The following is a 13,638-nucleotide window of genomic DNA, read 5'->3' as shown; positions in this document are numbered from 1 at the left end:
AACTTACCTAAATGTTCTTTACTTAACCGTAAAAGCTTTTTTTTTTCCTTTTTGTTGCTTGCATTTGTTTTAAGGTTATAAATTATGACCTTATTTTGAGGTTATGCCAAAAATTTGCGTCTTTAAGAAAACAATTTTGAAGAGCATGCCTAGCTAGATAAGCTGCTTTTCTTTCTTCTTCTTCTTCTTTTTTTTAATAGGCTCCGTGCCCTATGTGGGGCTGGAACTCAGGACCCAGAGATCAAGAGTCACATGCTCTACTGACTGTGTAGCCAGCCAGGCGCCTGTAGGCTACTTTTCTTGATCCCTATAGGAACTTAATTTTTGGTAGTAGTGGATTTTGCCATTAGGCATGATTTGGCAAATGGATAAGTATCTGTTTTTCATTGAAGTAACATAAACTTCCCTACTCTCTAGTGTGGTACAGGGAAGGGAAGTCCAAAGACTAAATAAATGACATTAAGATTGACAGGAGCAGTCTTAACGTATGTGTGGGGAAGTTTCTCTAGGAATAGTTGAGGTTTTTAAGCCAAATAGAAATTTCTCATGAAAGTTGTTCAGTTTTTTTCATGTGAAGGAATGCTAACCCTCCTGGTGTCTACCACTCTTTACGGTCAGGGGAGTATCATTTGGTCTCGCTGATGCTCACGTTAGCCGGTCTCTCCCAACCAAGTTCCTTGGGTTTTCCAGAGATTTGTCATTAGAGGAAAATAATTCCTTGGTGGCAACAGGATCCTGCCTCCCTTTTTTACTCATCAGCGGATTGCTCTGTTAAATGCCCTTCTCTTTACTGAGGGTATTGGAAACTTGACTAAAAGCATTAATAGAGCATGTACAAGTTTAGGGGGAAGGTAGTTTTGGGGGCCTTCTCTAAAGTTGTAGCTTTTTAAAAATTTTTAAAAAGATTTTTATTTATTTGAGGGAGAGAGAGAGAGAGAGAACCAGCAGGGAGGAGGGGCAGAGGGGGAGGGAGAAGCAGATTCCCCACTCAGCAGGGAGCCCGACCCTGGGATCATGACCTGAGCCAAAGGTAGCCGCTTAACCAACTGAGCCACCCAGGTGCCCTAAAGTTACAGCTTTTGACATATAAATCATGGTGACCACTTGTCTGTATTTTTTTACTGGTTGTTGTGACACCTCAGTTGCCTCAGCACTCTGAAATTAAAGTGACTGCTTACTTTGAAGAAAAAAAAGAATTGACTGACAGATAATTACAAAGATAGGTATGAGCCAAACTGTAGATCTTCTGTTTTCCCAGTAATATAATTAGAGTGGCTTAAATTTCACAGATTCAGTAAAATCAATTGAATTTTGGAAGAATATTACAGAAAAAAATTTTAACTAGAACTTCGTGTAACAGAACCACTTTTCTGATCAAAGTACCTGGCATCAAATCCTGACTAACATTCTAGTTAGAGACTTTGGGCAAGTTATTGAACCTGTAAACCTTTGGTTTTTGACTTGCTAAGTGGGAATAATACCTGTCTCTTAAGTTTACAATAAGGATAAAATTAGAAAATCTATGTGACAAGTAGAGTTGACTTTTGAACATGAGGGGATTGTTGATACCATCCCTCCTGCACAGTCAAAAATTCAGTACTAACTTTTGACTCCCCCAAATCTTAGCTAATAGCCTGCTGTTGACCAGAAGAAGCCTTACTGTTAACATAAAGTCAGTTGAAATGTATTTTTTGTGTTAAATGTGTTCTATACCATATTCTTACAATAAAGGAAGCTAGAGAAAAAATACTAAGAAAATCATAAGGAATGGGGCACTTGGGTGGCTTGGTCGGTTAAGCGTCTAACTCTTGATTTTGGCTCAGGTCATGATCTCAGGGTCAGGCTTGTGCTCAACACTGAGTTGGCTTGAGATTCTCTCCCTCCCCCTCCCCCTCAGCCCCTCACCCTACTCTCTCTCTCACGGGCACACACTCTCTCAAATCAATAAGTAAAATCATAAGAGAAAATACATTTATAATAGTGTATTTATTGAAGAAAATCTGTGTAAGTGGACTGCATTTCACACCCATGATGTTAAAGGGTCAACTGTTGTTTGAAATGTGAGTTACTGGGTATGGTATTGTGAGAAAAGCAAGAGCTTTGTAATCGTTTTCTCCTGGGTTCAAGTCCTTTTTTTTTTTTTTTTAAGATTTTATTTATTTATTTATTTATTTGACACAGAGAGAGACAGCCACTGAGAGAGGGAACACAAGCAGGGGGAGTGGGAGAGGAAGAAGCAGGCTCCCAGTGGGGGAGCCTGATGTGGGGCTCGATCCCGGAACACTGGGATCACGCCCTGAGCCAAAGGCAGACGCTTAACAACTGTGCCACCCGGGCGCCCCACTCCTGGGTTAAGTTCTTGACTCCTCGGGCAAGTTTCTTCATCTCTAAGGACCTCTGTATTGTCATTTCTGAGCTGGGAATGACATTTGCTTGGAAGACCGTCGTGAGGATCAAATGGGATCGTGACTGTAAAGCGTCTAGCACAGTGTCTGGCTCATTGTGAGCACACATGTTAGTGCCTCACTCTCAGGGTCAGAAATTCTGTGCTGCCACCTCCTTCGGTGATGACATCTCTGTCATGGCTCATTCACTTTAAGTCAGGATATGACTTTCTCATGCTTTTGCCTTCGCTTGAGGGACTCCGTTACCAAGCGATTGGCATTGGCACTTGTTAATTTACTCAACAGTTGCTTGAGTGCTTGCTGTACCAGACACTGCTCTAGGCACTGGGGAAACAGTGGAGGACAAAATTGACCATCTCTCATGGGATTTATAATTCAGTGTGTGTACTGGTGTCCTTTTGCTGCTGTAACAAATTACCAACCTTTTAGTGGCTCAAAACAACAGAAATGTATTATCTTACAGCTCTAGAGGTTGAAAGTCTCAAATCTGTTTTTCTGGGCTAAAATCAAAGTGTCAACAGGGCTGGATCTGCTGAGGCTCTGAGGGAAGAATCTGTTTTCTTGCCTGGTTCAGGTTTTGGAGGCTATCTGTATTCCTTGATTCCCAGTCTCTTCCTCCATTTTCAAAGCTGCCAGTGCGACCTCTGAAGTCTATGTTCACATGTACTACTGTGGTGAAGTCTCCCTCTGCCTGCCTCATGTAAGGATATGCTCATGTGTTAATGGAGTGGCAAGGAACAAAAGGAGAACGTTGTTTGGGAACTTAAGGGGGACCTAATGGAAGAAACAGGCATTGTGTTGGAGTCTTACAATGTTGGTAAAAGACTCTCCCCTTCCAGCCCTAAAGGAAAGCTTTAGAAAGGGTAATGTGTGTGTGTACATTGAGTAAAAATAAATTAACATCTTGGTTTATGTACTGTATCAGGATTTGATGGGAAGAGGGCATTTCAGGTGAGGAGTGGCGCAGGGAGGTGCACAGGACTCTGTTAAACTCTGCAGGGGCTTTTTGACCATGCTTGTTCCCTGCTGTAGGAAGGGGAGAGTTAATAACCTAAGAGATTTTTCCTACTAGGCACTGTGCAGATATGCATTATTTCACTCAAACCCTGCAGGCTGGTGAAGTACAAGGGTATTAACTTCATTTTACAAAATGAAAAAACAGACTCCTAAGGATTAGGTGATTAGCCCATGTCACCTGTCTTAGAGAGTGGTAGAGCAAGTATTTTAACCCATGTCACTTCCACACCAGAACTAATGTATAATGGTAGCACATGTCTGTGTCTAGTGGAGAGTCATGTTTGGGGGAGGGGAACATAAAGATTATTCTAATTTTAAAGAAATCTGGTACACTTGAATTACTTTCTGTGTTGTGCCTTTTCAGAGGTGAGTCCGGAGCAGTGTTTCACTAGGGGTGGGGTGGGGCAGAGGTGTTCCTGAGAGAGATGGAAGAATATCCAGTATGTGAGTAAGGCTGGCAGACACCTGCAGGTGTGAGGTGGTGTGTAATTACACTTAAGTCCTATAGCAGTGGTTCTCAAAGTGTGGTCTGAATTCTTCTGGGGGCCTCCTGAGGCCGTATGAGGAAGGCCTTGAAGTCAGAATTATTTCCATGTACTAAGATGCTTCTTTGTTATAATTCTTTTGTATGTCTACCATGGAATTTTCCAGGCAGGGGATGTTGTAATAGACTGAATGCAGAAAAGATATGAGCGGTCTTTTATTAAGACAGACATTAAAGAGAATTACAAAGATTAAAATAATGCCACTCTTCTCACTGATTAAAAGATTATTGTTAATAAGTTACGTTTAACAGTAATACTTAAGGTATTTAGTATTTAATGATTTAAAATATTTTAATATTAAAATTTCTTTTTTAGTTTTAATTTCTAATATACTAAAATTGATAGAGGAGCCTCACATTAACCAAAGCTCTTCGGGATCCTAAATAATTTAAGGTTTTAAAGGGATCCTGAGACTAAAAAGTTTAAGAACTCTTGTTCTTTATCAGCTGCTATGGTTGGTGGTCACTATTTCTAGCACTCATATTGGAGGAGAATAGGGGGCATCTTTCTCCTTCTTTCCTTACCCATCTGTATGCTCCTTCCTGACCCTGCCTGGGGGAGCTGTTTTCTACTATCTTATTTATATTTCATGTGGGAAACACTGAAGTTGGACCTTATTGACAGCAATTTTCAGTTTTAAGTTGGATTAAAATTTTAAAAACAGCATGTTTAGTTCTGGGGTCAGCGGAATGCTTTAGTTGCCTGTGTCTTACTGATTTTACTTTACAGAGTTAAGTGTTCAGGCTCACTCAGCTTTCTTTGTAAAAATACGTACACTGGTTGATGCATTTTGACTTCCAGCTTGAACCGTAAGAATCAGGTGTGATCCAGAATTTCAGTACATAACTGATTACGTATTGGTGGAGGGAGTATGTGGCTTTTCAGCATGACAGTGCATTTTCTTTCTTCTAGTAGATATGTTGGGGAGGTGGTTATGAAATGGGTAGTTTCCACTTAGACAGCCAGTGACTGTGCTCTGGCACTGTGTCAAGTACTTGCAGATAAAATTGAGGCTGAGATTAAAAATGGTCATGTTATTTTTCCAGAAGAACATCTAGGTGCATTTATTAGCGTAATTCTTTTAAGCCAGCAAGTAAGCCTATGCTCTTTGAGAGCAACTAGAGAATAATGCTTGTTATCTGAAGCTTATATTGATCCTTTGATCTGAATGGCTATTATTATTACCAATTTGTTTCCCCCCCACAGCGCCTTCTGTTGAAGGAGGAGCCTCTGCCATAATGCAAGTTCATGAATATTGGCTGTGTTTACCAGCCTCTCACGTTAGACCTTTTGTACAGATGGTCAGGGTCATGCCGTCTGTGCCCCATTGTTGCTGGTTTCCACGTGTTCTCCCTTCAGTCCCCAAGCCATCATGTGTACCTGCCATGCTGCCAAGGGCCAGCCACAGTGCCGTGCCTCCTTCATCTTCCTCCACTGCCCCCCCTTCTGCATCCCAAGCATCCTGCCCTACTGACCCTAAGCTCTGCCTTTCGCCCCCTACAGCTGATGGTAGGCAGGAGAAAAACGTACAGTCTGGGCTGGTAAGTTTGGGGGCTTTTTTTGATTACTGAGATTAAAACGATTTTTACAAAAAGTTTTTTAGTGCCTGTTAACAATGTTTCCAAGATTTTTGTTTTAATAAAAGGTAATATGAAATATATCACCAAAATAGTCTTCCAAACTAATATGAAATGTATATAAAAGTTAGTGGAATGAAATGGTTTTTAAAATTAAAAGTCTATAGTATTTATATTATAAAGCTTGTTATGTGTCAAGTACACAGAATAAATAAATAACAGGAGGCCTTGTGCGTAGATGAAAGAAGCAAGTTTGAGGGGCGCCTGGTGGCTCAGTCAGTAGAGCATCTCGGGGTCGTGAGTTCAAGCCCCACGTTGGAAGGAGAGATTACTTAAAAAACTAAAAATATTAAAAATGTGTTCTTTAAAAAAAAAGTACGCTTTACAGAGTTGTGTTTATTTAGCCTCCTTCGTCCTCCTTCCTTTTTTTCTTTGCTTTTTAAAATGCCTTGGAAAATCAGGGACTTTTACAGTTAACTTTTCATGCAGCTAAATGTCAATTCATGATTTTGTTCTGAATTTTTACCTAAACAATGTAGAAAAGTCTTAAGTATTTGGCTAATCTGTTTCAATTGCTATTTACCAGGCCCCTGTCTTAACCAGAGACCTCAGCCCGCTCGTTGTGGTACCTTTGACAATAGAAAATAAAGATGCTGCCAACTGGTATTGATAGTTTTATTAAAAGCATACAGCACTAGTGTTTTAAAAACCTAGTTTGAATCCTGGTATAATAATTCTAGGAAAAAAGGACTGATGACGATACTTAATTTAGGACTAGGTTGATCTTGTTGGAATGTCAGGCCCTAACGTATGTAGAAGTCTGCAGAAACATCTCAGCGTTAGCTCTCCATCGTGTGAAAAGGAATTCAGACAGTCCTTGTTAACAAAAGCAAATCGTGGCTCACCGCTTGAAGGGAAGGTTATACATTTTCTACTTGGGTGCTATAATATAAATTGATATTTTTCCTTTGAAAATTCCTTTTACTTTAAAGAGAGTTTTTCTCACAAAATTTTTCAGACATTGCCGTTTTTAAGTTACATTATTTCCCTTCTATTGTTTTTCTGCAGGCTTATCAGGAGGGCCGACTTCAAAAGCTACTAAAAATGAATGGCTCTGAGGATCTCCCTGAGGCCTATGACTATGACCTCATTATCGTCGGAGGGGGCTCAGGAGGACTGGCAGCTGCTAAGGCAAGGCTCCTTGTGTGTTGTCTGGGTGATTGTTAGAGTAGTCACATTCCTGACAGCTTCTGGTTCGCACTGGAATTTGTTTGAGCCACTCTTGTGGTATTTTGCACATTAACTTGGGCAGGACATGTTTATAAAGGAACTATTTTATAAATCATTTTTTCAGGTTGAACTGTGTCTTCTTTATGAAAATATTTCTATATAACAGTACCAGGCCCAATATTTTGGGACACATTTTGATTCATTTTAAGTTTGGCTGATTTTTCAAAGATAACAAAGGTGTTGTATAAAAATGGTTTGAAATTAAATACATTTCTTATTCTTTATTAATATTAGATTTTTCACTTCAGTGATTCCCTTTTTTCACAAGCCCTCTTCCCCAATAGAAAAATGGAGAGCAATTGGATTTCTTAAACTTAATCGTTAAAAATGCTTGCCTCCTTTGTATGTGAAGTGAACTATGAGAATAACCTATAACTCCAGCCTGGGGGTTATGGGGGTAGAGGATGTATATATAAGGGAGGTTAAGGAGTGAGGCTTCTGGCCCTAAATTGAGATACATTTTCCATGTGTGAGGGCCTGGGGCCTGTCATCCTTCCCCAAAAGGTACTTTTAAAAGATGAGATGGTTATATTCCCCTAAGGTGTAGCTTGTGGATCAGTAAAGGTAGATCGAAATGAAGCAGCCCAGAGAGGGGCAGGCCAGTGTCTGGCATCAAGCAATACTTTGCTGTAAATGATACAGCAGTCCTTTCAAATAACCTTTGGAGGTCTAGTTGCCGATACACAAAGCTTACTCTCTGAGAAGGGTAAAGGGTACTCTGCAAAATGCACTTCTTACTCTTGTCATCATGCCCCTAAAATCGATTTGGAAGCTTTATAGATACCACAAACTTTTTTTCATTGGCTCTTCATGTGAAATTTTAGGAAATCTCACAATTTTAGAAGAAAAATGTTTCCAATATTCTGCCTATATACTGAATTAGAGAAAACTTAAAAGTACTTTAAAAAATACTTATAGGATATAGATTGAATTAAGAATTATAGACTGTCATAAATCTTTTTAATGGGATACTCACCTGTTTGCTTAGAAATGACCACAGGTTTTTCAGATTATTGTGTGAGTGGAATCATATAAGGATTCTAGTGTTTCCAGCTGACAGTTTTACAACTGTACTCTGTATATTCTTTAAAACTACCCTTATGACTGTCTGAATATTGCTTAATTTTTATCTTGGAGTCATGCTAATCATCTTGTATATGAAATTCCAAGGCAGTAATAACTGGTTATGCCTTAGGCACTATAGCTTAATAAGAATAGCTTGGAGTTTTAATAGCCCATTTCTAGTCTGTCATGTTCACCTTTCCAATTGATTGTAATACTTTTATTTTCCAGGAGGCAGCCAAATATGACAAGAAGATAATGGTCCTGGATTTTGTCACTCCAACCCCTCATGGAACTAGATGGGGTAAGCTTTAAAGTATTTTAAAAGTGAATTTGTAAGAGCAGGTTTTTCCCTGGCATTGGCTTAAATGGCTCCTAAATCCCAATTAAAAAGTTAAAAAAAAAAACAAAAAAAAAAACCCTCTTGTGCTGTTGAAATGGACTCCAGTTAAATGTTGATTTAGGGTTTTTTTTTTTTGGCAGAGTCAAGATAATGCAAAACCTTATCCACAGCTGTTAAAATGGTTTAAAGCTAAATATTTGAGTAACCTTGTAAACTTTAAGGCTTAATATCTGAAAATTTAAACACGTATCTGTGGATTTCTGTTTTAAAACCAATTCCTATATTCAGCAAGAACTGGAATCAGCTATTTTAATGAATAGCCTGTGCTGCTTCTGAGTCTTGGTGAATTAAATGTTCCTTATTTTTTTTTTCCACAAATAATTAATTAAACACTTATTATGAACCAGGGCATTGGAGAACATAGCAGTGGACTCAGTAGGCATGAAATTCCTGCCCTTGTGGAGTTTACATGCTAGTGGGGAGACAAAAGATAAGCAAGAACTTTATGAATTATGATAAGTGGTACTAAAAAAAATTATATGGTGTAATAGGGAAGAACTGAGTAGAGGTAAGAGTTTAACTTTGGGAAGATTATCAGAGAAGGCCTCTGAAGAGGTGGCCTTTAGATGAGGCCAAAAGAATAAGAATGAACTAACTATGCCAAAAGCTGAGGAAGAACCTTCCAGGGGACTTTTCTCAGTTTCTCTCACAGAATAGAATATACAAAGGCCCTGAGGCAGGTAGGAGTCCTTCATGGTTGTAGTATGGATGGTATGAGCTGGAGCTAAGAATGGGGAGGAAGGGATGGGTCAGGCTGTACAGGTCCTGGTAGGTCAGGATGAGGAATTGGATCTAACTAAAGCATAGTAGGAAGCCTTTGAGAAGAAGATTGATGCGATATGTCAATCCTATCAAGATAACTTAGCTGCTCTAATTAGGAGGCAAGAAGCTGGAACTCTGGATGAATGAGTGTCTGAGTTTCTAATTGATACATTCAGCAAATATTTATAGGTGTCAGTTTTGTGTCAGGCACTATTCTTGTGCTGGGCATGGGTGCTCCGGCCTGTGGAGTTTACACTTCATAGTCGCAGTCTGGAAGCATTCCCTTCAGAGGGCTTATGTGAAGTCCACTGCCGTCCTGCACTCTTACACCATTTTGTCTCCCTCCCTGCCTGCCTACATTTTGTTTAATGGAGATAATCCATCGCTGTGTTCTTTAAGCTCAGAGATGCTAACTAAACCTTTTGTTTGTTTTGGTCATGAATCCTTTTGTGAGAATCCATGAAAACTGTAGACCACCTTCTTAAAGAAAAAAGCTCATCTATACCAGATTTTACATGTAGCTCTAGACGCACTACAGGCCAACCGTGGCCAGCTTAACAACCCTTTACCACTTAGTTCTATTCATAGATGTGGTGGCAAGTGTAGGATTGTGTGCAAAGTAAAATTTTCAATTTCTGACATATCAGCTGTTAATTTTGAATCTTTGAAGTATGTGGAAATTGTAGTAATCTCATTTTTTTTATGTTTTAGGGTGTGTCATTGTGTTTGATATATAAGGTTCTCTGAGCTTAGAAAGCCATGAATCTTAAGAATAAACTTGTAAAAACAGAATTGGCTACATTAAGCAAATAAATTATGATCTTTCCTAGCATAGTAATAATTATTGACCTTTTTCTTTCAAGGATTGTGAAGCTGGAGATAAACTGATTTCTCAATGTTGTTGCAGGTCTTGGAGGAACATGTGTGAATGTGGGTTGCATACCTAAAAAACTGATGCACCAAGCGGCTTTGTTAGGACAAGCCCTACGGGACTCTCGCAACTATGGTTGGGACACCGAGGAGACGGGTATGGGGAAGAAGCTGCTCTTCCGCTTGTGCTTTTGAGGGGTTTGAGCTGTGATCTTATAAAGCACCATCCATTTTTATGGGAGTAGAAAATGACCTGGAGGTTTTTATTGTTGATGGTTTTCATGTATAAAATTAGTAGTTATTTTGTGTCAGATAGCTGCATAGCTGTTATGGTAAGAGCAGATACTGCACTTGGAGTGCCTTTTGGTAGTGGAAAACCCAGAATTTTTAAGATTAATTCTTTATTATTGTGGTTGTTATTATTATTAAGTAATCTCTGTGCCCAGTGTGGGGCTTGAACTCATGACCCCAAGATCAAGTCGCACACTCTACCGACTGAGCCAGCCAGGTGCCCCTCAAATAAATTCTTACATATAGAGTTTCATAAAAAGTGTAAGTTACATGTGCTCTCCTTTGAAGCTCTTTCATTTTTCTTTCTCCAAAGAAATCGGTTTCATGAGCTGATATTTTGGGGGGTGGGGGACTGCTTATTTGTTTAGAAAGAGATGGTTAGTCTTTGTTGGGTAAAATATCTAGAGTACACTCGCAACCCTAGGAAAGTTGAAGAGGAATTGCTACCTTTGGAAAGTAGATTGCATTACCTGGTAGAAGAAAAAAATGAGGTTGGCACATGTGCATTAATTAATAACATAGGTCACCATGTCCTTGAAGAGGGAAACTCCACAATCTTATGTGATACTAGTTTTTTGTTGTTGTTGTTAAAGATTTTATTTATTCCTTTGAGAGAGAGAGAGAGTACCACCAGGGAGATCAACAGTACTTTTTTTCTCCGAGTTTGGAGTCTTAGAAAATCAGTTACTTTAGAAGTGTTATTATGCTAGGGTCATCTCTCTTTCCTCAGATCCTTACAAGGCTATTCTCTGTCCATGACCTTTGGGGCCGGAGGCTGGTACTGAGAGTTTCATTATTTGTTTCTAAGGTGCCATGCCTCATGTCCTTTTCTCTTGCCAACAGAAAGGGCAGTTGAGGTGATCCTTTTGACCTATGGAATATGAATTTAACACATAATTTACCGATAGTCCGCCTCTAGGCCCGCCTCTGCCCCCCTCCACAAGTTATTGTTTACTCCCGTGTCTGAATGTCTCCCCACTGAGTCTGCCATTCACACACTCTTTCCCTTCTTGGAAGCCTACTTCTAATGTACCTGGTTAACAAGAGATCTCTCTTCAGTTAATTTATTAGACTTCTTCGTAGACATTTTAGAAATTCTACTGATAAAGCTATAGATTGCTACTGAGTGCCCACTGTTTGCAGTTGAGTCTGTGCTGGGGAAATACAGAGATGAGTAATCCATGTTGCGTAGGTACACAGGTTCTGCCAATCACCGACGCACTCATATCACTGATGTGCAGACCACGTACCCTGGAAGCCCAGAGGTAGAACGGGTGATGTGAGTTAAGTGGTGACACACAGTCTTTGCCGGTATTCTAGGCATCCCTTGGGTTGAGAACTTCCTTCACCGCAGCCCTCCTGACACATTAAAATGTAGGTTATTGTAGTAGGTAGACCTGGGCACAACTTCTGACTTTGCCATTCACTGCCTGTGATGAGGATTAAGTACAGTGGTGTGGTTCAAATATCTGCTACTCATCACACAGTTTCTGTCCCTTCCTCTGGACTTGCTGCTTTTAATTTTTCCATTCACAGTTTAAATAAATTGGAGTAGACTCTGCTAAGCACTTGGTTCTTTGTTTAATTGGGTGTAGAAAAACATTTACAAATATTATAGGAAGTTGTATGTTTGAACCAAGTTAGTTCCTTCTTAAAGAGGACATGTAACAAGAATACTCATCTGAAAAAGTCTAGAATTTGTTGGAAAAAGTAAGGCTGTTCCAAGCAAATTTTGATTTATGCAGCTTTATAATTTCCATATACTGTCATGTATAGTGGATGTGTCTTTGTCTTAAATCTAGGTAAGTAACAGTGCTGGGAGCTATGTAACTCAGTCATGCAATTTTTATTCATTCATATAGGGATCTTCATTCATCTAGGGATCAAATTGGTATGTTTTACTAATTGATGTTAGCTTTAAGCTATCAACTCTTATAAAAAATGAAATCAGGAGAGCAGAATTGCTTAATGTAGTAGAAATGTAGAAGTATATATGGTGGGTCTTTAGGGTCTCAAAAAGAGTTAAGGACAGGCCTCTGCCAAATGTGCAATTTTATTAACAGGGTTAATACCTAAGTATAATTCTGATAAATTCAGTAATCAGGTAGGTGGTGAAATGGAATTTGGTGAATAGACAGATCTTTCCAGCAGAAGAATATCTCTGTACCTGTCAGGTAACAGTAAACACCAGCTACACTTATTCATGTTGAATTTGTTTCTAAATTTTATGACAACTAAAAATGTATCACCACTGGGGTAATAAAGAGCCACTACTAGCATAGTCCAGATCTATACATTAAAACCAGTAAAAGCTCCCTGAGTTTTAATGGGGTTTTAAGACGTGGACCAAATCAAAGTCTGTCTTTAAAGAAATTATTTATTCAACTAAATTAACAGTTTTACTCCTGTGCTTCTTCCCCCTTTCTGGGTTTTATTGTTAGAGATATATAATTTTCTATTTTTATACCTTCTTCCTCTTGTATTTGCTGGCAGCAGCAATCCCAAAGCCTTCGATGAAAGCTGTGCCCTGTATTTAAATCCCTTCACTCTTCCTAAATGGAAACCTCATAATTTGTTTACTGTGTTATCTTCCGTTTTTCTCGTTGAGCCTTGGGAGCTTCTGAAGCTAAGCTGTGGCCTAGCAGAGACCCAGGCTGGGCTTGGGAGGGGTCTGCCATGCCTGTCAGGATCCACCACTGAGGGAGCAGTAGTCACCTCCCTCCTTTTACAATGGTAGTAGTGAGGAGTACAGTGGACTTAGACAGATGTTACTTTATGTCATTAGGTCTTAGAGCAAGAAAGAAACTTGGTAATATATTTTTCAAATGAGAAACCCCTGCAGGCTGCTGATCCCTGTTCCCATGGATGAAGCATGAAGGCTTATTTTGCATTTTTAAAAATAGAGACCCATCTTAATCTCATGTCTTTGACCAAATAACAGCGCTCCAGTGTTCTGGGAAGGTTGTCTTCTCTGACACTGTAGATAGGCATGGAAGGAGGAAAGGGAGCTGGGCCAGGCCGCAGAGCTGAATCTGACTGTGACTGGGGGAGGGACACATCCAGGACTCAGCTGTGATCTGCCCTTTTCCTAAAGCTCCAAATTCAGAATGTACAGAGAAAGTCTCAGGCCTTAAAAATTACTGGAGCTCAGTCATGTGCACTGGATGAATTGGACCTTTCTGGAAGATTTGTTTGCTTTATAATTTTTAGATTTATCAATTTGAGTTCCCCTGTGCTCAAGAATTAAATATGCCTTTAAAAATAAGTATTTGAGAAGTTTTAGAATCCCAATATCATTACAAAGAAAGCAAGATCATTGCGGAATTACAGGATTAATTCTGCCTACACACACTTGATGTTTCATATGTAGTTTATTTGTGGCTGTCTGTGAATTAGTTTGGCCTTGTGTAGGTCAT

General features: G+C 39.4%; 1 protein-coding gene across 7 annotated transcripts in view; it reads left to right on the top strand.

Moving 5' to 3' along the window:
- The window catches only part of TXNRD1 (thioredoxin reductase 1), a 211,143-nt gene that overhangs the window by 82,413 nt on the left and 115,092 nt on the right, over positions 1-13,638 (top strand). For all 7 annotated transcript variants that reach the window (XM_048217930.2, XM_048217927.2, XM_048217928.2 and 4 more), the window contains 3 exons: positions 6,613-6,735; positions 8,128-8,200; positions 9,969-10,088. In XM_048217930.2, coding sequence (XP_048073887.1) covers positions 6,649-6,735; positions 8,128-8,200; positions 9,969-10,088 — 280 coding nt within the window. In that variant the 5' untranslated portion in view covers positions 6,613-6,648. The remainder of the gene's footprint in view (positions 1-6,612; positions 6,736-8,127; positions 8,201-9,968; positions 10,089-13,638) is intronic.

The sequence above is a fragment of the Ursus arctos genome, unplaced genomic scaffold, assembly GCF_023065955.2.
Source record: "Ursus arctos isolate Adak ecotype North America unplaced genomic scaffold, UrsArc2.0 scaffold_21, whole genome shotgun sequence".
Lineage (NCBI taxonomy): Eukaryota > Metazoa > Chordata > Mammalia > Carnivora > Ursidae > Ursus > Ursus arctos.
Note: the sequence above shows the minus strand (reverse complement) of the source record. Positions and strands in the feature narration are given on the sequence as shown.